The sequence below is a fragment of the Varanus komodoensis genome, unplaced genomic scaffold, assembly GCF_004798865.1.
Source record: "Varanus komodoensis strain SLA01 unplaced genomic scaffold, ASM479886v1 scaffold30, whole genome shotgun sequence".
NCBI classification, from domain to species: domain Eukaryota; kingdom Metazoa; phylum Chordata; class Lepidosauria; order Squamata; family Varanidae; genus Varanus; species Varanus komodoensis.
Window position 1 is genome coordinate 11,653,675 of NW_025335762.1, and position 22,968 is coordinate 11,676,642.

Below are 22,968 nucleotides of genomic sequence, written 5' to 3' on the forward strand. Positions count from 1 at the left end.
ATCTGGGCTGCACTCCCTACTTAGCTGGAAACTGGGAGGATGCTTTGGATTAGTCACTGTCAGCCTAACCTTCCTGACAGAGTCGCTGTGACAGGCAAAGTGGGCCATTCGCTCCTTCCATCATCCTCCCACCGTCCACACACCTAAAGCAGGGCTACATGTACATTGCCTGATCTTAGTCATGCAAATATCAACTCCAAAGCACTATTAATCTGATCAGCTGCCATGATGGTTGCAAAAAGAACAACGATGTAGCATTCTTACCCATGGACAAAGCACCCATCGCAGCAATGCCACGTTTTACACACAACCATTTCCAAAAAAGCAGACACGCAAACGGATTCCAGTCTGTTTCCAATGCGGCCTTCAACACAGAATAAACTGCAAGTGACTGATCAGATTGGCTACCATTTGCTGATTTTTCTTGCATAGGGCACTCCCAGGCACAATGAAGGAAGACAGAGAAGAACTATTCTGAATTATGCGAGATGTTTGCCTTAAAATGGGTCTCCATCCCAGAGAGACCTCTTGGCAGAGCACCACACATGCCACTGGGGAATGATCTTAAATCCATTCTGTGTGCAGCAAACCAGAACACAGTCTCGTGGTTTGCATTACCAAAAGGGCCCACAACACGGAAAACATGCATTTCCAAATATTTTGGGGGGAAGCCTGATCCACAGGGCTTTGGTTATTGCTTCTCTAAAGAATCCCGATTGTCATTTAAGACAATTTTGGTTTCATAGCTTGGATGTAAGCCAGGAACGGGAAACCTCTTTCAGCCCTGGGCCAAACTCCATGTTGGAGAAGCTCTTGGGAGCTGCATTCCAGTGGTGGGTGGGGCTGAAGGAAGGGGAGCAGCAAAAGGAATTGGGTGAGAAAACCGTAACCTCTTTTAGCATCACTCTCTGACCACCTATAACTGAGCCATTTCACGTTTTAAGAAGCAGGGGGCAGGGAACTATACACAAGCTGGGGAACTGCCACAACTGGAGGCTGGGGAAAGGGGGTGGGCTTTTGTGGCATCCCAGAGATGGGCTGGGGCTCCAACAGGGCTGCTGCAAGGAGCGCCACCCTTCCTCATTGGATGCATGCAGAGGACTAGTAACATGGCATATGAGCTGTGAAGCAGAGGCGCAAAGAGCCACGGCCACCGCTAGGCGGTGTCAGGGCCTCCTTACCAAACAGCAAGAATGAATCCCCAGGACCCGCAGGGAAGACTGAGTCTCCTTGAACCCCAGCAGTTTCATGGAACGATCACTCAGGCCCCCTGCAGTGACTTACGACAGCATGCGACTGGGCAGTGGTCTGCACCGCCAACTACAAGCTTTTAGAACATGCACAGAGTGTTTTATAGTTTCTGAATCACATGGCCCAGCAGTTGGGCAGTTGTTGACAAAACAAGGTGAATGCTGCCAGAAGAAGCTGAGAGATCTGCAGAGGGGACTCAAATTTGATTGCAGGATATTAACATAACCAGGATTGTTGTGAGTCTTGGCATGCAGCCTGAGCCATTCTTACTGATCAGCAAAACAATCGCTTGGGGAAACCATCCATTCCCACTTCTTAAAGTAGCAGCAAATGCCCAAAAGTAACCTGGCTTGGAATTGTTTTGGGTGCTTCCTGAGAAAGGGGTGCAGGCAGTTTATAACACAAAGATACATAACATCCCTTTTCTGCCAGGATTTAGAAGAAGTTTCCCAACAGCAGCAAAGATTATGGCAGCCCCGTTTTCTCTTCCTCTTCCCAGTGGCAGGATTTCAAGAGACCAGTTGCCAAAGTGCATTAGGCCCCGGCAGCAGTGTCCTCTCCCTCCTACCCCCACAACACAAAAGGGTTGGGGGAACCCCGCACTGGAAAGAAAATCCAGGGTTTGTTCTGGAATACACAAAGGTGACTTGCACTAGGCCTGCAGACAACCTGACACCAGAAAGGAATCACCGTCCCTCTGTCCAAGCCACCCCGGCCCACCTTGCCCAGCAGCTTCACAGGAAGCATTTCACCGATTTCCCTTTGATGTTTGGTTTTCAGCCAATTACCTTGCCTGCGGCATAGTCCGTTGATAGCTTTGTTTCAGCAGTAACCTGTTATCAATCCAGCCAATAGCCACAAATCATGGTGGGTTTGTGCCCAAATGCATCCCTCCTGCCATATTTTGGAGCTTGGCTAATGTTAAGTTCAGCTTAGGAGGTGCCTGAAAACATTAAGTGTCTCCAAAGGCTGAACAGAAATGGCATTTCATTTCCCAGCTCCTGGTGTTTGGCCTTGTCTTGAGCAAGGCCATCATTCATCTTGTGTCACTTTCAGCGGCCCGAATGCTTTCCGCACTGTTTGTTTGTAGAGCTTTGTCTCCATAAAGCCATTAAGGAAGACAATGGGTTGAGAGCGCCTTGGAAAGCCACACAGGAGATTGGTTTTGAGGTCAGGGCAGATAAATAACCAACCTGGGTATCTTCCATGCTCACAATACACATAGCTTGTTTGCTTGCCTTGGAGACCTTTGCCCTGTGAAAGACACGCCAAAGACGACTGCCTGGAATGCAGCTGGGCAAGTTACTAGAAAGAGTTTATAGCCAGAACTGAACAGACATATCAGTGGAGTGTTTGCTCATGTCCGGGATTTGTTAGAAAGTGGCTGGAGCGCAATGGCACTTGCGGGAGGGAGGAAGGGAAAAGCTAGAAATTCTAAGATCCTTATTTAAGAAGTGATTGAGAAAACAGAATATATACCAGTCTGGTTCTCAAAAATGATTCCAGTGCATTTTTAAAGCCTGCTCCATCTCATAACACCAGTACACAGGGTTCCCCCAACGAAGCTAGATGGCAGGTGATTCAGGGCTGAGCAACAAAATTGCTCCGTGTAATACATAGCTATGCTGGAATATGCCACCCATAGGATTTGCAATGGCCAGGACCAGCATCAAAGCTAGGTATAGTTGGGTACCTCCTCAGGGATCTCTGAAGGGGATCCACAGACAAGACTCCCCTAGTTCTGTTTCACCATTGCAACCTGTCCATTCATCTGCCTCCACCCAGAAAATGGTGACAAAAGATGAAGGAAGAACTGTAAATGCCATCACCTGCTTCTTCCCGGGCTCTTTGCCTCTCCACACTAATGAGAAAGAGGAGAAAGAGCAACTAGCGACAGTGGCAGTGAGAAGGGAGACTCTCTAAAGAAGGGAGGGTCCATGGAGGGTTCCTTTCCCAAGGGTCCTTAACACCTAGAGCTGCCACTGGCCCAGGTAACCGACTTGGATGGATTAGATCCATTAAAGAGGATTAGATCCATTCACGGAGGAGAAGAGTCTCAACTGATACTAATTATACAAGTTGTATGTTTCCTCTAGGAACAGAGCAGCATAATCCTGAATACCTGTTGCACCCTCAAAGCCCACCTGTGAGCTTCCTATGGGTAGCTGGTTGGTCACTATGGGAGATATGATGCTGGAATAGACTGGCATTTATTCTCATGTCTCTAAGTTTGTTTTCTCAACATTCAGGCAAAGCTCCAAGACATCACAGACAAGAACCTAAGAAGAGCCCTGGCAGACCAGACCAGACCAGACCAAGCCTTCATCTAATCCAGCATTCTGTTCACACAGTGACCAACCAGCTGCCCACTGAAATGGACAACAAAGGCATTAATGCAAGTCCACCCTCCCACCCAAGTTCCCCAGCAATTGGTGAAGTGATGTTTCTGATAGTGGGGGTAGCATAGGCACATCAGGATTCAATCATTCATTCATTTTTGTATTTGTAAGCCACCAAATAGTCCAAAAAGGCTCTCTAGGTGGTGTACAACAAGCAGAAAATTATAAATGCTCAACAAAACATTGGCCTTTACCCACCATGAATTTGTCCAATCCCCTCTAAAGCCATCATGATTTGTGGCCATCACTACCTCTTGTGGAAGTAAATTCCACAGTACACTTATGCACTGAGAGAACAGCCAACTGCCCACTCTAACCAGACAGTCTATCCCAAGGAAGTTGCTACCTGAACCTCAGTCAGATCCAGTCTTGTCTATACCAAGGTTGTTGAATCTCTTTCAGATTGAGGGATGAAGTCTACTTTGGAGGCGCTGTCCAGGGATGCATCCCAGTTCTGGGCAGGGCCTGAGGCAAAAGAGGCAGGACCACGTGACCGAACACCCCCCCCCCCCAGCATCTATGACCTTAAAGTGTGCACTGCTAAGTAATGAAGTCTTGGGAGAGGCATTTCCATTTTCTAGAATGGAGAAAAAAGAGCTACACAGAAGCTGTGAAACTGCCAAATGACTGGAGCTCAGGGTGCAGGGACAGGGGAAGTGGGCAAGCCACATGAGGAGGCCAGGAGGACCAGGCTGGAAGTCCAGGTGGGCTGCACTGGGAGGCTTTACACCCCTACTGACTATCAATGGTAGCTCCTTAGGGTTCTAGGCAGGAATGTTTCCTGGAGGTAGCAGGGACTGAACCATCAGCCAGCAAAAATGGGTCATTAACTACCTCTTGCCCAGCTACCAATCCCAATCTTCCAGAGAATTCCAAAAATCTCCAGCAACATCCATCATTTGCAGGCACTACATAGCCCCCACTTGGCTGTTTGGACCACCAACACCCTGGCTGCACCTGAGTGGCCACTCCAGAGTCACGTGCTCCTAATCTTGTGAAATAAAAAGGTGAGTCCCTTTCCCCAACATCGCTGAAGGAGCTTATCTCAGGCTTTCTAAGCTCTTTTAATGCAGCAAAGTGGTGCAGCCCCAACTGCTCTCTCCGTTCATCATTTGTTAAGCAAACACTCCCAAATCCCTGCCAATAAATGCGATTAGCAGAGACATCTCTAATTCCACCCCACTCTCCATTCTGACATTTTGTTTTTAATCAACGTGACCGGCTGCAGCGAGGGCCGGAAAGAAATGGGGGCATGGGAAGACAGCACATGATGGCTTGGCAGCAGGACAGGAGGTACCTGAGGACGCGTCTTCAGGGCAGCTGCTCATGCAGCCCCAGAGACAGAGCTTCCACAACCGGAGGGGAGGAAGCCTTCCTAAGATGGGTGGGGAACTGTTCCTTCCAGGCATCTTTGCCCTGACAGCAGGGAGTCTGCCTGGCTTGCATCATAGGAGCCTCTCATACAGCCAGGACCGGGACCTCTTCCAGCTGAAGGCTGAGGTCCATTTCAGGCTTGCTCTCAGGGGCTCCTTTCTCATGGTGGAAGGGCCAAAGACTAAAGCAAGCAGCAGGACCAAAATGGCAGAAGTCATCGCGTATTTTAGTTTAAAGCTCTCCGTGACAGTAACTAAATCTTAAAAGTGGGAGGAACTGCCTAAAGGCTAGGAATGCAACAGTCAGTCAGTGTTTAGGGGAGAGAGAGAGAGAGAGAGAGAGAGAGGGAGGGAGGGAGGGAGGGAGGGAGGGACCAGGCAAAGGTATGTGGCTTTCTGGGCTACCCTGGTGGGCCAGCTTGGGACCCCAGGAGGTGATAAATGTGGCCCCTGGGCTGGAGGTTATGCACCCCTGCAGCTTCCAGAAATCATATTTCTTTTCTTCTTTTGAAGAAAGATCTCACCCTGGCTCTGAGTCTTCCCTTTTTGGGCTTTTCTGCGTGAGGGTGTTAGTATGCTATACTGACTTTCAGTATTATTGTATAAACAGTGTATCCTTTCCTGTGTTTCTGATATGTAACTTCTATGTAGCCTTTCCTGATTTTCTGATACGCAAGTTCTAGGTGGTACTGTGGTACAGTACTTGCGAATATACACATGGAAAAAAGAATTTTCCTTTGTTTTCTTAAATAATGTTGCATTTTCCCTGCTCTGAAATAACTTGCTGAAAGTGCCCTGTAAAAACAGAAGCAAAACTGGAGGCTAAAGGATCCAGGGACAACTCTAAGTAGGGAATCATGATTGCACAATAAATGCCTCATGTAGGAAGGCAGGCAGGCAACCTCTCTTTCTCCTTACATTGTTTTCAGTGTTTTCTTAGGGCCCCCTGTAGACCCTAAGACAGAGATAGACATCTTGTGACCTTCCAGATGCTTTTGCCTACAACTCCCATCAGCCTTAGCCAGCATCATCAATGGTGTGAGATTATGGGAGTTGTAGCTTCTAGTATTTATTATATTTCTATGCCACCCAAAGCTGAAGCTGTCTAGATGTTTTGGCATACCAGTTGCCTTCCCCTACTTTAAGGAACCAGTTTAACCACATCCTCTCTCTTCCAGGTAACTCTGGGAAATGTGTTTCTGACAGCAGTGAATTCTTGGCAATTCTTGAACTACAGCATAAAGCAGACATGAGACAGGAGATTCATGACCAGGTCTCCCAACTTTAAAAGAAAACTTAGAAGTAGCTTCAGGATGGGTGGGTGGGGGGGGGGGGATCTGATTTTGCTATCTATTGGTCAATTGGGATGTAGTAGTCAAGCTACAATAATGGAAAGCAAGCAAACTACAAGAAAAAAGATGATATATAGTATGCAACCCTAAGAACGATTTTAATTGTTGAATCTAACTATCAAGAGGCTTAATTAATAACAATGTTCCAGGATTTAACTATTGACAAAATATCATCAGTATTGACTCCATCAAAATTGAAACACACAGCAAATGTGATTTGCTCGGAAATGCTCTTATTAAAGGAGAAAGACCAAGTATTGTTTTGCACCTTTCTAAAAATAAGATTTTAAAAGCATTGATGCAAGAGATTTAGTTTCATTTTTGGATTCTGTTTCAGTAAAAAAATCATCTGCATGACTGCCATTTTTTGAAAGACATCTTTTATCACCATTGATAGCATAGCATTACCTCTAGCCAAAAGGAAGGTTCTACCTCCCTTCTGTCATTTGGACTGGAGGAGCATTCCTTCACTTACTCCTCCAAAGGGCCCAAAGACTCACCTAGTCCAGTCTCCTGCGTGAGGCCAGACCCTCAAGTGCTGAGCATGCACCAGATTCAGTGCTGACATCCAAGGCAGCGATTTTTTGATATACACTTTTTCCTCAGAGAAAGAAAGAGAACAAAAAGGACTAGGCTTTTTGAGGCAGGTTCCCCATTGCTGTACCTGCAGAGGTGAACTTGTTCAAGCAAGCTCTATGAAGCCAGAGTTGTAAAGGCAAGTTCAAAGATAATGAGATGCCTTGGATGAGCAAAGACCCATGGTTCAAGAATCTTAAGCTGTTTGTGAGTACATGTCCCACACTAGAGACCTTCAAGAAGAAATTGGACAGCCATCTGAGTGGGGTGGTGTAACATGGTGTCCTGCAACAGCAGGGGGTTGGACTTGATGGCCTTCATGGCCCCTTCCAGCTCTACTATTCTGTGATTCTATGTAAGTGACCAGACTTGCTGGTTCCTGTCACTTGCTCAATTGTTTAGAGTTAAACAACCCAGCATTTTAATCCAACAATAAACCTCACATTAACAGTTTAATGCCAAACTACCCTGAGTGTTGTGCCGGCACATCATGACAAGAACCCAGGTGTTTCTGAAAGCTAACTGAAATCGGAAGTGGTATGAGGGAGAGAGGCACCATACTGTGCAGCCACACAAATTCCTGGACTGTTTCAAGAACCGGCCACTGGCATTATATTCAAAGGAAGGCCAGTGCTTTAATTCTGCATCTGCACTTGAGCTGTGGTTGAGGTTCGGCTCTCCTGAGCTGCTGCAGACATGGGCTCATGAATAACCTGCGAGTGCCACAGGATTAGATGCTACAACACTGCTGGAACTAAGCACCAGTAGACCAAATCCATATTCTGGATGCGAGCTCAGGTCATGAGTGGCAACAGAAAACAAGCCAAGCTGGGGCCACTGAGTCACAAGAGGGAAGCATCAGCCTATTCAGGGCAGGCCTACAGAATCCTTAAGGGGCATGAAAGCACCCAGAACAGCCCAGTGAAGACTGAGCAACCACAACAGCTACGGCATGATGAGTCTCACCTGGAAAAGATACAACAGAAAGCCAGCAGTGGGAGGGGATGTGGGGGCAGGAAGGGCAGAAAGAAATGTCCCAGAGAAGGATATGGCTTGCTGGCAGGAACCCTGAGCAGAATTACTCCTGTTAGAGATGAAGAAGATATGCTGCAACATTTTGTTGGTAGATACATTGGTAAATACGTATTTTTATATTTCTGCTGCTTCATTTTCCATAGACGAAGCTATGTGAAGTATTAGCTTTCTTTAAACAAACCGAACCATCAATCAACCAACAAACCCTGTATCCCCGTGACCTCACTGACGGTAACAATGCATAGGAAAAGTGCAAATACCCATATGGGATACAGTTCCCAGAATTAGAATCCGATTCACCTGATCGTTAGTTCCAAGATCACAAGCCATTGCCTCTTGGCAGACCATATCACTTCCCCTCAGAATGAACTGGCCAAGCAGGGAGATGGAAAGCATCAACATTGCTTTCAGACTACTAGAAGCTCTTCCTCTCTAGCGCAGAATTCTACTTACTGGCTACCTCCAGAGATGCATTGCGGCTGACCGATATTTCTGCTGCTTCATTTTCCATAGACGAAGCTATGTGAAGTATTAGCTTTCTTTAAACAAACCGAACCATCAATCAACCAACAAACCCTGTATCCCCGTGACCTCACTGACGGTAACAATGCATAGGAAAAGTGCAAATACCCATATGGGATACAGTTCCCAGAATTAGAATCCGATTCACCTGATCGTTAGTTCCAAGATCACAAGCCATTGCCTCTTGGCAGACCATATCACTTCCCCTCAGAATGAACTGGCCAAGCAGGGAGATGGAAAGCATCAACATTGCTTTCAGACTACTAGAAGCTCTTCCTCTCTAGCGCAGAATTCTACTTACTGGCTACCTCCAGAGATGCATTGCGGCTGACCGCTTCACCCAGGTAGTTCCGGGCTACGCAGATGTACACGCCTTCATCAGGTTTGCTTCTCCGCCCGTGCACGATGCGCAGAAAGAAAAGGGAGCCGCTGGGCAGCAACATGCGATGAGACCGAGGGTCTTCTTTGTCCGTTTCCACACGTTCCCCATCCTTGTACCACTCAATGATAGGAGTGGGCCGTCCCTCCGCTTTGCAGTTCAATGTTGCCGGTTCCCCTTTGGACACAATGAGGTCAGAGGGATGCTCTATGATCCTTGGAGAGAAATCCTCAAGACGAGGCCGAGAACCTAAGGTGGGAGAAGGAAAGAGAAGAGGATTTATAGAGTGCAGCACACCAAAGGTCAACTGCAAAGCTAAAAAGGAGGACAAGATAGCAAACTGTCAGCCAAGTCGATAGTGGCTAGGGATGTATAAGTCATTAGCTTCCGTTCAGTTTTGAACAGGAATTCTCCAGTTTGTGCCTTTGAGTCAAAATGCAGTTTTCAACACAATCTGCTACTGAAGTCCATATATTTGCAAGTTTGTAATATGATTGGTGGGTTGCCCACAATTATTCAACAGCTTGCATACATTCAAAAAATGCACATAAAACAAATGCATACTTTTGAAGAATCCACAGAAACATGCTTTAATCAATGAAATAATGCCTGCATTTCAAAAATGTACTAACTTGATGCATACCGTTGGAAAATAAGCTTGAAATAACACGCATGTGCATAAATAAAAATGTAATGTGGACTTGCTTGCGATGTAATGCAAACTCAAGTCAAAATAAGCATCATGACTGAAGGCAAAGGATTTCAGCTGTGCTCGAGTTTTGCAGCTTCAGAAATTCCTAACTATGGCTTAGTTAAGAGCATAAGAAGAGCCCACGCTGGATCAAACTAAGGTGCATCTATTTTTTTTATTGGATTTACCCAATTAGCCATAGGCTCTCTGGGTAGCTTCCAATATAATCAATAGCACAATATAATACAGTAAAATCAACAAGTACAATAAAACCAATCATAATAAAACAATAATAACCAACTAATATAAATAAGTAATTAATGATAATTTTAACAATAAATTAAATAGAATAAGATGAATAAATTGAGAAGATAAACTGAGAACATGAAGCTAATTAAACAGCCAATACTACAAAACAAATTATACATGTTGTCATGTTACCATCATCCCACCTGCCACTCCTACCATGGCCATCTCCTGGCCTGGCATAGGACCCCCTCAGGGAGCCCTGCTTCTGCTTGCCCCCTGCACCCTTTGCTTGCCTGCGCTCTGCTACCCTCGCTTGAGTCTGAGAACCATGGTCCCTTGGTGAAGACAAAGTCTCTGGGGAAGAGAGTCCCCAGGTAACCTGGGCCACTACGAAGGGATGCAGCCAAGGGACAAAGCCCTTGTCCCATCACCCTTCACGCATCACCTGTTGGTGCCACCAATGGCTGAGTGCGGCTTTATAAGCCTCAGGGGCCACTGCCCCCCTCTGCTTCCTCCTGGGCCCCTCTGGCCTCTCTAGCCCTGCCTCCCTCCCTCTCCACTCCTCCTGCCCCTCAGTCCTCTGCCCAAGCTCCTACCTTGCCTTTGCAAGTTCCCTGGCCACTCTCTCTGCACTTCTCTGGCCTCTGCTGCTCCCACCAAGATCCAAAACCAAACCTGCCCCCTCAAAATCACGGGGATCGGAGCACCCCATCCTGATTCACCACAGCAATGTGATGTTGATATGGTGGATACAGTAATAAAGCTTCCAATCAGCAAGACAAGAGAAGGCCAAACCAAATCATCTTTATTCTAGTCCTCCAACCATGCAACCAACCGTCCCATCAATATTACCAATCCATCATCTTCAGCAGCCAACCATCTCGATCGTAATACAACTCCAACTGACTAGATCTTAACACAGCCCAGCATATCACTTACCAACCACCTACATTCAACACATTCCACAATATATTCCGTCACACCTCTCATTCACCGATCCTCCATCACCACGTGCACAGTCCATCCACCACATTATAGCCCAACAAGACCATCTCCAGATGAAGCCCACTTGCGCATTCCTGAAAATCAGTTTCCCCAACCTGAAAGGGGGAAAACCCTTCTCAAAATAAGGAAGGAAGGAAGGAAGGAAGGAAGGAAGGAAGGAAGGAAGGAAGGAAGGAAAGAGTGAGCCTCCGAGGAGCCACCAAAGGGCCCATTTGGCATCATCCCTTGGCAGCTGCCCAGAACTCCTGCCCAAGGGAACTGCCCCTGGGGCCAGCCAGCTGAAATAGGCTCTCACCAAGGCTGTTTGCACCCCTCCCAGGTCCATGCCTCTATGCTCCACAACACAGGTGAGGAGCCTGCACCCCCACGGGCCCCTCTGAGTCCTCTCATAACTCAGTTGGGCCGCTGGCAGAGCTGGGCAAGGCCACAAGAGAATCACGAGGGGAGTCCGGGAAGCCTGCAGTGGAGTGGTGTGGGGCAGCTGGACAGGTGCAAAGAGAGCACCCCTCCTGCATCTAGTCCACCATTCTGTTCCCAGAGTGCCCAGCCAGATGTGCATTGGCAGTCCGCCAGCAGGATATGAATACAAGAGCCCCCATCTCTAGCAATTGGGATTCAGAGGCATATAACTTGGATTATGGATTTAGAATATACCCACATTTCATCTAGCTGCATCCTGATGAAGTCCTTCTGTGTTTTTGCATAGAGCTGACCCCTGGAGGGGTAGTTAAAGTCCCATAAGCTGACCCTTGACAAAACTGGTTTATACAAATCTATGAAGTATTTGGGATGTCATGAACCCCCTAAAGTTTCTTTGCAAGTAGCCAGATCAAATCAACCTGGTGGCATGCAGGCAAAACTTACCTTATACAGAAAAAGGGACCACTCCTAATTCCAGGCTGCCTGTGATGCATCCAGGCGCCTCCCTTGGGTTTGTCACATAGAGAAATGAATCTTTTCAGAAGCGGCCCTCAGAAAGACAAATTATGCTCCAGGCAGCTCTATAAACTGGGAAGGTAAAGAGTCGCGTGGAATTAATCCTTTTAATTATCTGCTACAGCCTCTGGGAACTACCCAAATTCATTTTCAGCACCTTAGACAGAGCAGCTCAAAGCCCACTCCCTGGTTTTGCACCAGATGTTCTTCCTCTGATGCCTCCCCATTGCCTTGTGCCAGAAAAGACAAACGGACCTGTTCTGGCTCTGTCTAAACGCTGTGCATCAAGTTACTTGGGAGAGGAGGGGGAAGCACAGCACAGGTGGATTCTTGGAAGATGTACCCGTACGCTGAGAGAATTACAGAAATCGGAATTACAGAAGGGATGGTATTTGCCCCACGCCTGTGATGCTGGCCTTCCAAACGTCGCCCCAGTGAACTCTTCAGGAAGGTTCAAGAGGTCGGTGAACCTGACCTCAGAGAGTCAAACGGAGTTTTCCCAAGAGTCACAAAGAAAGAAAAGGTAAACTCTGTTGGGGCAGTGAAAAGCCAACCAAAGGCAAAGGTGCTATTCAGTGAAAAAACGGCTGATTAACTGTAGGAGTTTGCCTTGATCAATTAGAAATGTCACATGGCTGTCAAAGGAGGAAGTGGGGGAAACATACTTTGTTTTTGGTTGATGAACCAGTGTACCAAAGCAAGCACCAACTCAGAAAAAGATATTCCCTCCTTTATAAAAGAAACCAAGGAAGGCCTCGTCTAAAATACATATCAATGCATGAAGAATGAATGAATGAGAACATGCTGGCCATCCAGAAACTAATGTAACTTAATATCTAATGTAACTTAACACTTAGAGCAGTTATGAATGGAATTTGGACTAGCCTTGGATAGGGCTCATAGCCTGTTAGGTTGAAAAAATTAACCCTTTAAAATAATTAGCACTTTGGCACTGTTAGAAACGATCAAACAACTTAAAGCCAAGTAATAGGATCGACTAAGGACTTACGAAGAGCCAAGGGTCAGCAAGGGTCCATCTGGTCCAGCATTCCCATCACAAGTGGCCTACCAGCTGCCCATGGGGTACCAAGAGCAGGACAGGTGTGCAACAGCACTGTCCTGCCCAAACTCCCCAGCAGCTGGTGCACGTACCCATACTGCCTAGGGCTAGGCTATCAGCCACAGCACATAGCCATTAGGGCTGGGAGCACTTATGGTCTCCTTCTCCATGAATTGGCCCAATCACTTTTTAAAGCCACTGAAATTCGTAACCATCACTATGCCTTGTGGAAGCAAATTTCACAGCTTAACTATGTGCTGCATTCCAGTTCTGGGCACAGCTTAAGGCAAAAGGGGCAGGACCAACCTACCAAAAACCTCCTAGCATTTATGAGCTTACAGCTTTTATTACGGCTACTTATGGGAGGCATTCCACTTTATAGAATGGAGAGAGAAACGACACAAAAGCTGTGGAACTACCAAATGATTGGTGCTCAGGGAAAGCATCTGCAGGGCCACAACTCCCCTCCCTGGAGGGCCACAAGTTACCCCACCCTGCTAGTGAGAAACATGCCACGCTGGATATTTGGCATGATCAAGAGACAGAAAGGAGGAACTCTGTCTGATGCAGAGCGCTAGCAAGGCCAGTCTGGCAGCTTGCATTTGTGTTTGCCCATGGAAGCGCATGGCTTCCATATTGCATCTTTGGGGAGAAAAATGGAATGAGCTCCAATGGAAGGTGTCACTGCATTCCTTTCCCTTTCCACCAGAGCCTTCTGTTGTCCAGGGCAAAAAAGATATTTGCCATATCATAAGAGGAGAGGAAGGGAATCCTGCTGATGAGGGAGAACTTTGGCAGGAGGAGAAGCAACAGAGCACTCAACAGCACAGAGACCCATGCTCTCTACCTTTCCATTCATAGGAACCCTGCCATGCTGGATTTCTAGCTGAGATGCAACTCTGTATAAAGCTGCCTTCTACAGAATGAAACCATTGCCCCATCTGAAAAGCTGCTGCGTGGACTGGCAGCAGCTGTGCAAGGATTTTGGGCAGGGGTTTTCCTGAGCTGGAGCCACTGGAATGCAAAGCATGTGCTTGTTCCACAGAGCTACAGCCGTTCCTCCCAAGCAGAGGAAATTCCATTGCACTACAAGTTCAGCATCCCCCAGTTCTGGCATGGATGTAGCTCCTAATTTCTACAGCAGTGGATCAGAAGATAAGAGCAGCCTTGTTGGATCATCTAGTCCAGCATCCAGTTTCCCACAGTGGGATTCTTAGAGCCATTATGGCCCTAACCGAACCTTCCACCAATTATTTAATTCCTATATACAGTTATCATCTCTAGGTTTTTAAAACACTTCCCAGCATAAAATGCACCAGAAATTATGCCATCTATTCCCAGAACAATCCTGCAAGGCAAGCCAGGTGGAGCAATCTTTAGCAGCCCAAGCCTACCATCCCTGCCTTGATGGATCCTGCAATTTTCACAGGCCCTCCCTGCCGCACACACTGAAGGCCATTCATAGCATTGTCTTCAGAACTGGATAGCCTTATTCCCAAGATCTTCTATGCATCTGGTTACCACTATTAGTAAGACCTGCAGGAAAACCTCTTCCTGCCCTTCCCCAGCAGTGATTAGTCAGATAAACAATATGTGGTGTACATGAAATCAATTAATATGCATTGGAAACACACACACTACACCGCCCAAGGTCAGGATCTCTTTAGCCTTCCAGTACTAATCCAGGCTGCTCTATCTTCATCTTTAAGCACTTAAGAATAGGAGGCTCATCTTGAAAACACCTATTAAAGTGTTGATTTTGTAGTTCTTTTGTTTGCTGCCAATTAATTTGTTTATATATATATATTTCAGATCATCCAGGGAACACTTGTTATTGGCCAGCTGATAAACTGAATGAAGGAATAAAGCATTAGAGCAAATACTCCAAAGAGCCAACAACTGAGACCCTAACCTGGAGTTTGAACGCCAACAGCAACCTTTCTCCTGTAATGGTTATGGAAAGGAACGTAAGGCTCCATCCTATATTCATGTGAAGGTTGTGTCCTGTTTCATGCAGAAATGTGACACCCCCATTGACCCTGACCAAAGCCCAGAAGCCTCTACCCCAGCTGAGCCTGTAAAGAAGGTGACTCCTGCATGAGGTATGAGAGAAGGGTTATCTGCAGGCTTCAAATGATCAATAGTGCTGAAATCCTAAACTCCGATAAGCTCTTGGGATATTGATCTGTTTACCTATCGTAATGATGATGTCATTCTTCTCGAGATCCTCGTTTCTGGGCAGAACAATGGCTTCCTTCGGATTGCTGTTTCTTTTGTCCAACTCATCTTAGGTAGAAAGGAATCCTGGAAACTGACTCTACCACACCGAAGGTTGGCAAATGGTAGATCTGGGTCTACTGGGAAATCTCTGAGTCAACAAAACGACTCTCCCCAAACCCTAAATTATGCTGCCAAACGGAGGAAAGCTTAGAGTAATCAGGAGGGGAGATTTATGTGGAAGTGCTGTGTACTTCATGAAGTTCTGATGTTCAAATTCCTGGGGTCAGAATGCTTTAATTCTAGGTGTAGAATTAGGCTCTAGTGAGTGGATCTTGTGGTCATAATATGAAAACAACGTTGGTACCACAAGCCTGTCCATCCCTGTGTTAACACATGGGGTGAATATAGACTTATAGGATAAATCTGTTTCGCTTTATTTTTGATCAGGATCTGCATGCTGTAATCCAGGTAAACATGGCAGAACAAAGGAAATGGTCAGCCATGGCTGGTGGCTCTCATGCCAGAGCAAAGGTAGAGTCAGAAGCCAGGGAGGACAGAGGAGAAACCAGAGTTAAAGACAGGGGAGGAATAGACATTACCAAGGCACGGTAGGTCCAACTGCAGAGTCAGGGACAGACAAGAGTCAGATGCCCAATGAGATGTGGTAGGAGAGGAAGCAAAGACAGGGTCAGGAATAGCCGAGAGGCAGATACATGGCAAGGCATGGCAGAGGTAAAGACAGAGTCAAGAACAAGTAAGGATCAGATACCAACAGGACATGGCAGGTCCAGAGGCCATGCCAGGAGCAAGCAAGGATCAGACACCTGGCAAAGGTGTGGCAGGACCAGAGAAAGGCAGAATCAGCAAACAGGCATGAGCGAAGGCATGGCAGGAGGTGTTGCAGAACTCAAGGCAGAAGCCAGATCAGGAACACAAAGTGTGTCATCACAAAACCCCATAATGCTGTGGAAAAACTAGGCAGGCTTTTATAGTACTTCCTGTGCCTTCCAGCTGGTCCCTAGGATTGTAGCAGTTCCAATCCCTACAAGCACCTATAGGCATGGTATCCACCCCGCAGTTTGGTGAACCAGGTCTAGGTAGCCACCAGGAAGTTGCACTGCTCTGCAGGCCCCAACAAGGTTGCTCCCCCCGGTCTAGTCAGCTGTTAGGTCCTTTCTGGATTTACTGGCAGGTCTCCTTAGCCATCCACCCACTGGTCTCATGCCAAGATGGACAGAGAAATTGTCTTGACATTTCAGGTGGAGAGGTTTGTTCATCGATGGGAGATGATGCCCAAATTGTCATCTTTCTCCTGATGCCTTCCCAATTCCACCTCTAACCATCCCACAACACACACGCACAACAAATAGTATGTGGTGTTAATAACCCAATCCTCTTTGGCATGCAACTCAGGCCCTGCAATTCAAGAGCTGCCAGAGAGAGGGATGGGGGGGGGGATCCCAGCTGGCCCAGACAGACTTCACTTGCTGCTGCTCTTCTTCCCCCAGGGCAGCCCCCGGACACAGACCTCCAGCTGGAAAGGCTGGGGCTGCAGGGAGGAAAAGTGGCACCCCTCCTTGGTCTGGTCTTTGCCTTTCAAACATTAGCATCTGGGCAAGGCTAAGTATTTCCTCAAAGCATGATTTTTGGGTGGGGGGCATAATGTGGCCAAGGCAACATGCCTTTTGTGGGATGAGGTGGGAAGCCCCGTAAGAAACTGGGAGCAGCATGCCAAGATGCGGATGGAGCAGCAGCTCCTCCAGCCCTCTCAAGGGATGCAGCCCAAGAACTCTGCCACCATTTTCTTCACAATGTTCAAACCAAGCTGCCAAGCCACGTTCTTTCTGTGACCATTGCTATGACCACAATTTCCTGGTGATTTATACCTGCTAAGCAGCTAAGAAAAATCCTACTGGATCTAATTTACCCAACCTTCTAATGGCCACAACAGCCGAGATTGTTGGAAGTTATCATCCAGCACAACTGGAGGGTACCCGGCCATAGAAAGCTAAGCTGGTAGTGCCCTTTTTTTACCTTCATAGTTAATCAGCGGCTTCTGAGAAAGTCCTAGAAGGGCATGAAGACAACAGCTCTCTCCCATTCTTTTTAGGAAACGGTTGTGGCTCAGTGAGACTGCACCAAATTTACAGGCAAAAGGTCCCAGGTTCTCTCCCCAGCACCTCTGAGTAGGGCTGGAAGAGACCCACCTGAAACCTGGAGGGCCACTGCCAGTCACTTTGACGATAATGGGCTAGATGGACAATGGCCCGACTTGACCTAAGACTTCCTTTGTCTTCCACAACTAGTGTCCAGAGCAATACTGAACCTTGGAGATCCATTTAGCTGTCATCCCCAATACCCACTGACAGATATTTGAAAACACATCTTGTGCTACGTGAAAGGTATTTAATCCCATGGCTATCGATACATCTTGCAGCAAGCATTTCTTTCACTTGAATGTGTATTGTTATGATCCTGTTCAAGTGTGTATTTTGACCTGACATCCCATCGACATTCTTGGAGCAGGATTTCGAGAGAAGCCGGCTCCGCCGGGACATTCACTGAACTAGTCATAAGACCAGGGAAGCATGCACAGAAGACGCCTTTTCCAGTTGATGATGAACCGCACAAATGCTTGTGTGAATCCACCCACACTGATGCTTGCAACTTTGCAAGGAGGGCGGGGGCGTGTCTGCTTTTGGTTCCTCATAAATATGCACTCTCTCTGCCAATGAAACCACAGATAAAATTAGCAACCAATCCATAAAATGAATGTTTCACAATTCATCACATTTGTGATATAATATTGAGTTACACTGAAAAATACTGAGAAATATGGGGCTCGCATACCAACATCTTTTCTGTTTGGTGTGTGCCATAGCCATATTTAATTGGGAGGGGAGGGGGAGTTTTAACTGGAGAAAATTAAAACAACTCTGTTTATCTTCATCATCACCTTCATCATACCTCATTAGTTCTAGTCAAATAATACAATTTTGTATGCACACAGGTGATGCCCATGTCAGATTTTCAAATTCCCTCTGGGCCCCTTCCTTATCTCTCTAAATGTTCCTTCTGTACAATTGAGCCTGTTAGCTTCCCTGCCCCTCCTCACAACCCTCTTAAGATGCCAACATGTCTCCCTCTTCACTGCCGAATGAGCAAAGCTATTTCATGCCTGAGAATTTAGCAGAATCTCTCCCTTCACATACTTAAACAAGGCATTGAAGATTACGTTGGGGTGGATTTCCAGGGGTGCCACCTTCAAAACGCCTCTTTCAAAACCCAGCATCAAAACAACCTCTGCGGGTTTGTTGGCAGCACAGAAGGCACGGCACAGGTGCACGACGCCGCACGACAAGTATTTCCTGCAGCACTTCTGGAGACGCGTACTTGAGCCTCCACTAATTTCAAGCGGCACTGAAAGCAGCAATTCACATAGAGATCATTTCTCATGGAGAGGAGCGGTAGGCAAAGGACAAGCCTTCCATCCTGCTAAGTGTAATTATATACAGCAGCTTTGTATCCAAACAGACAAAGAAGGATTAGAGGAAAAGTAGGTAAATCCTATCAAAGTGACGGAGAGTGAGTGGTGCATGGCACATCTAGCCCAAGAGCAAAGCAGGCGAAAACAGTTCCCTTGTCGAAGATGGGGAAAATCCCTGGGGAACATGGGACTCTGCCTTTTCCCATGCTCTGGTGATAACTGAAGATGAATGACACTTGTTCCTCTCTGTATCTCTCTCTCTATCTCTGCAACTACCTCACATGCCAATTAGAAGCAAACATTACCCCCTTGTATCAGTAAGAAGCATGTGAATCCGTAAAATGAACTCACTGAAGTTCTTCAGATTCCACCCTGAGCTCATTACAGCTGTCAGCTTGGGGGCTGTAGTTTATTTATTTGTTCTTTTTGCAGGGAAATTGCTTAGCATTTCAGAAAAGGCACATTTGGGCAGAGATAGTGTGGTATAGTAGTTAGAGTGTTTGAAAAGGATTCAGGAGATCCAGGATGGAGTTCCCATTCAGCCATGAAGCAAAGACCACCATGGGCCTTATATCTGAGTAGTTCTTCAAAGGGTTCCATTGTTTCTCTTCTCATCGGCAGCTATAATAATAATAATAATAATAATAATAATAATAATAATAATAATGAGAAGGAGAAGGAGAAGGAGAAGGAGAAGGAGAAGGAGAAGGAGAAGGAGAAGAAGAAGTGCAAATCAAGTGGGTTTTGCCAGAGAGGAAGGTGCACCAACACCTGTATTCTGTTTGTTTTCATCTCTACACCTAAGAACAGTTGGGGGCAGGGAAACAATTTGCACTGTGACATCCCAGGGAGAGCAAAGGCCTTCCCCTGCTCAGTGCTTTGTGCCAAAACAAAAACAGAAGTGCCAGGAACTCTGATCACATAATCTCCTATGCTGACTGGGGAACACTGGGATTTGTATGAACTTTTTCTAGGATTAAAAAAAAAAAATTCTGTCCAAATATGCCCAGGTTGCCCTCCTTCAGTCTATCACTGCACCACTGCTAAGTTTTAGGTTGTGTTTTGTTTTCCAGCTCTAGTTTGGATTCCAACCACCTAGGTTGCTTTTATTTCACCCTTGTTTTGGTTTTGGATTTGTTTCGCATGCCCAGGGTTAACTTCTGCAAACCTTATGCTTATCCCCCACCCCAACCCCATATCTGCTGAGCAACCTGCCTTCTTGGCTCTGCCTTGGATACATAAGGTGATGATATTTGAAGAATGGAGCCAGGATTCAGACCAAGAATGCTATTTAAAAAAAAAACTGCAGGAAGGTGTCCTTTGCTTCACTTTATAGCATCCTCTCGCATCTTCGCTCTCAGGAGCCAGTATGATAGACTGCAGTGAACATGTCCGAAGCAGCCCACAGAGGAGAGCCGTTCGCCTGCTGCCTGGGAAATTCCTTCCCCAAAAAGCACAGCCTCCGGGTTCCCTTTAAAGGGCACTCAGCGCTCTCTCTCATGTGACATGTATCTGGCAGGTTTGTCATGCCTGCCCCGCGCATCAGTCAGAGTTATCACATCTCCCAGTGGAGAAAGGGAACGATTCCCCCGCAGAGCGCTCACTTTGTCTTTGCCGGTCTGCGGCGCAGCAGCACCATTCACGGAGTCTTGCCTCAGTGGTGTAGATACTTCTGAAATGCAGGAAATTACTTCTATTGTGCAGGCCTATTGTAGAATCCCAGAGGCCCTCATTGCTTAGCATTTCAGAAAGGGAGGCAGGAGAAAACGAGAAGAGGATCTGGGGCAGGGAGAGAAATGCAAAAGTAGAACATACTGTACTACTCTGTACAGCAGTGCTCCCTGCTTTCGGCAGCTAACGTCACATTCCTCTTGGAATAAAGGGCCATTTTTAAAGAAAGCAATAGTATTTTTTTTTACCATAGTAAGGAACGTTTAGCTGGCGTATGGGAAAAGTATTTGCTCTTTCCCATTTGCATATCCCCAGAGACAAATAGCTCACTGTGCCTTCTGAGGTTCAGAACACGTAACAGGAACAAGGAGCAGGAGACAACAGCTCATCTGTGCAGAATATTTCAGTATGGAATACAAGGGGAACCCCCCAAAACCAGGAATTTATTTATTAAAAATCATGCATTTATTTTTACATGTTCAGACTTAAGTCACCTTCAAATTACTCTTTTTGATGCAATGCACCCATAGAGATGTTTTTTTCATTGCTCAAAACAGGTTTCGAACTCATCGATTACGAAGCCTTTTAGTGCTTCTGCCGTTTTCGTTTCACCTCTTCCACATCAGCAGAACGTTTCCCTTTGAGGACTTTTTTCATGCAGAGAAACAAAAAAAAAAAAAAAAAAAGAAGGCCACATGGGGTGAGATGAGGTGCCTAAGGAGGGTGGGGCACAAGGGTCATGCTGCTGAACATTCAGCTGAACAAAATTTCACCACCACTCAGTGTTCTAACAATCAGCCATCACAAAATAAGCAAACGCATTGAATGAGTCTCCAAAGAAACCTCACTGAAGCCTCTCACAACCACCCAGCTGGGTACACCGATGCAGATGGTTCCTAGAACACTCACCTAGCAGGGGAAGCCTGTAGCACAAGGGGCCTGCCCTCCAGAAGAAAAATCCTGGAGTTTTTGGGGTCCCCCTGCTACAGGCTTACTTTTTGATAACCCAGGCTTCTACCCCCACAACTGAGCTTTTCCTTCAGATTGAGATGTTCGGATTGTTTTTGACAGTGGGATTCTCAAAGCATAAAACCCCTGTGCATTTCGAGACTTGTCTTCCTAGACTTCAAATCATTCATTTCATAGATGTGGAACTATAGCTCTCCCAATGCTGCTGGGCTACAGCATTCTACTGTCCCTGGACTATGGAATTCACTGCCAAGGGAAGTAGTTTTGGCCACCAGCTTGGTTGGCTTTCAAAGGAGATTGGGCCGATTCACGGAGGGACGAGGTCATCCATGGCTACCTCCTTTACCAGTGGTGGCACATCTGCCTACACAATGTGCTGAGCAACTTGGACTGGTGGAGGTCTTGTACTCATCCTGCTGGAGGGATCCTGTGGACAGCTGGTTTGCCACCATGTGTATGGAGTGCTGGATTAGATGGACCACTGATCAGACCTAGCATGGCTTTTCTTACCTTCTTAGTCCTGTTGGCTGGAGCTGATGGGACTTGAAGCATTGCAAGCTTGGGTTCCTCTACTTGGTTGGCCCCTTTCTAGTAGGAACAAGCTCTGCTTGTTGATTATGGAAGGGCTCTGCTTCAAATCCTGAGCTGTGATGCACAGATGTGAAAATTCAGGTGTATATTCCCGGGTTCTTAAGGACCTGTAGGACTCCATTCTAGCTGTCCTGTGCTTTGCTGAACTGCCTTGTGGTCAATTCACGCAACTGGTGTGCAAAGCCAGCAGTGTCAGCCCCTGGCAAGATGCGGCAGATTGACATAAGACAGCAGCAGCCAGAAGAGCTGGGGTGCATGGCCATTCTCCCTGCTGGTTGATACCCTGCAGCCCACCGGCTCCCCTGAGCATCCAGGCTCTGCAACATTTTTGTTCTGACACTACAGCAAGAGATAACAGCACGAGGCTTAATTTAGCCACACGTGAGAGCAATTAACAGGATCCTGTTAGGTTGACAAAAGCACCTGCAGAGGTTGGAACATGTTTTATTTGAAAGGAAGATTACTGAAAGCCCTGGCATTGCAAACAAGCAAGGCCATGCTGTTACCAGCTCCGCTTATGCTCCCAACAACCCCTACAGGAGCCACGGGGCTGGAAGTATCGGTCATGATGACTGGGCACAGGCCATGGCCCACGTCTCAGCAGAAGACCCACTGTCAACCCCTGGGGCTCTTGGCCATCCCCCACCCTGCTGTTTAGGGCAAGAGGTGGGTAGCATGAAGAGAAGCATGCAGTAAAAGGGCCGTTTAAGGGCACCTGTGGAAGGCACTTCGGGCAGGTGCTATAGCTGGCCCTGGGAACCAGAGTGCAAAGCTTGGGTGCAGAACCTCTTGCATTTCCTGAATACATGATTTCACCACCAATGTGGTTTTGAAAGGATTGGGAAGGGAAGCAAGATTGGCATGCCAGAGTTATTTGACCACCAAGGGTATAGCAAGATGTTTTGCATTACTATTTACCCACCAAGTTCAGCCACCCCAGCCATATCTGTGTTCCAAGTTCTCAGGCAGAGATTTCTGCCATGTATGGACCCAACCATACGTAAGAAGACAATATGAGAAATGCTGTTTCTCTTTAACTCCCCAAAATATTCGTCTGCCTTCTGGGAAAGAATATCTGGATGCGAAGTGTACTCTAGTGGTTGGAGTACTGGCATGAGACTGGGGAGATCTGGGTTCTAGCCCCCACTTGGCCATGAGACTCCCTTGGGTGACTTTGGCCACCTCATCGACTCTCCGTCTAC

General features: G+C 46.8%; 1 protein-coding gene across 2 annotated transcripts in view; it reads right to left on the minus strand.

Moving 5' to 3' along the window:
• Positions 1 to 22,968, minus strand: part of ROBO3 (roundabout guidance receptor 3) — a 167,914-nt gene that overhangs the window by 125,961 nt on the left and 18,985 nt on the right. For both annotated transcript variants that reach the window (XM_044437609.1, XM_044437608.1), the window contains exon 2: positions 8,810 to 9,136. In XM_044437609.1, the coding sequence (XP_044293544.1) occupies positions 8,810 to 9,136 (327 nt within the window). The remainder of the gene's footprint in view (positions 1 to 8,809; positions 9,137 to 22,968) is intronic.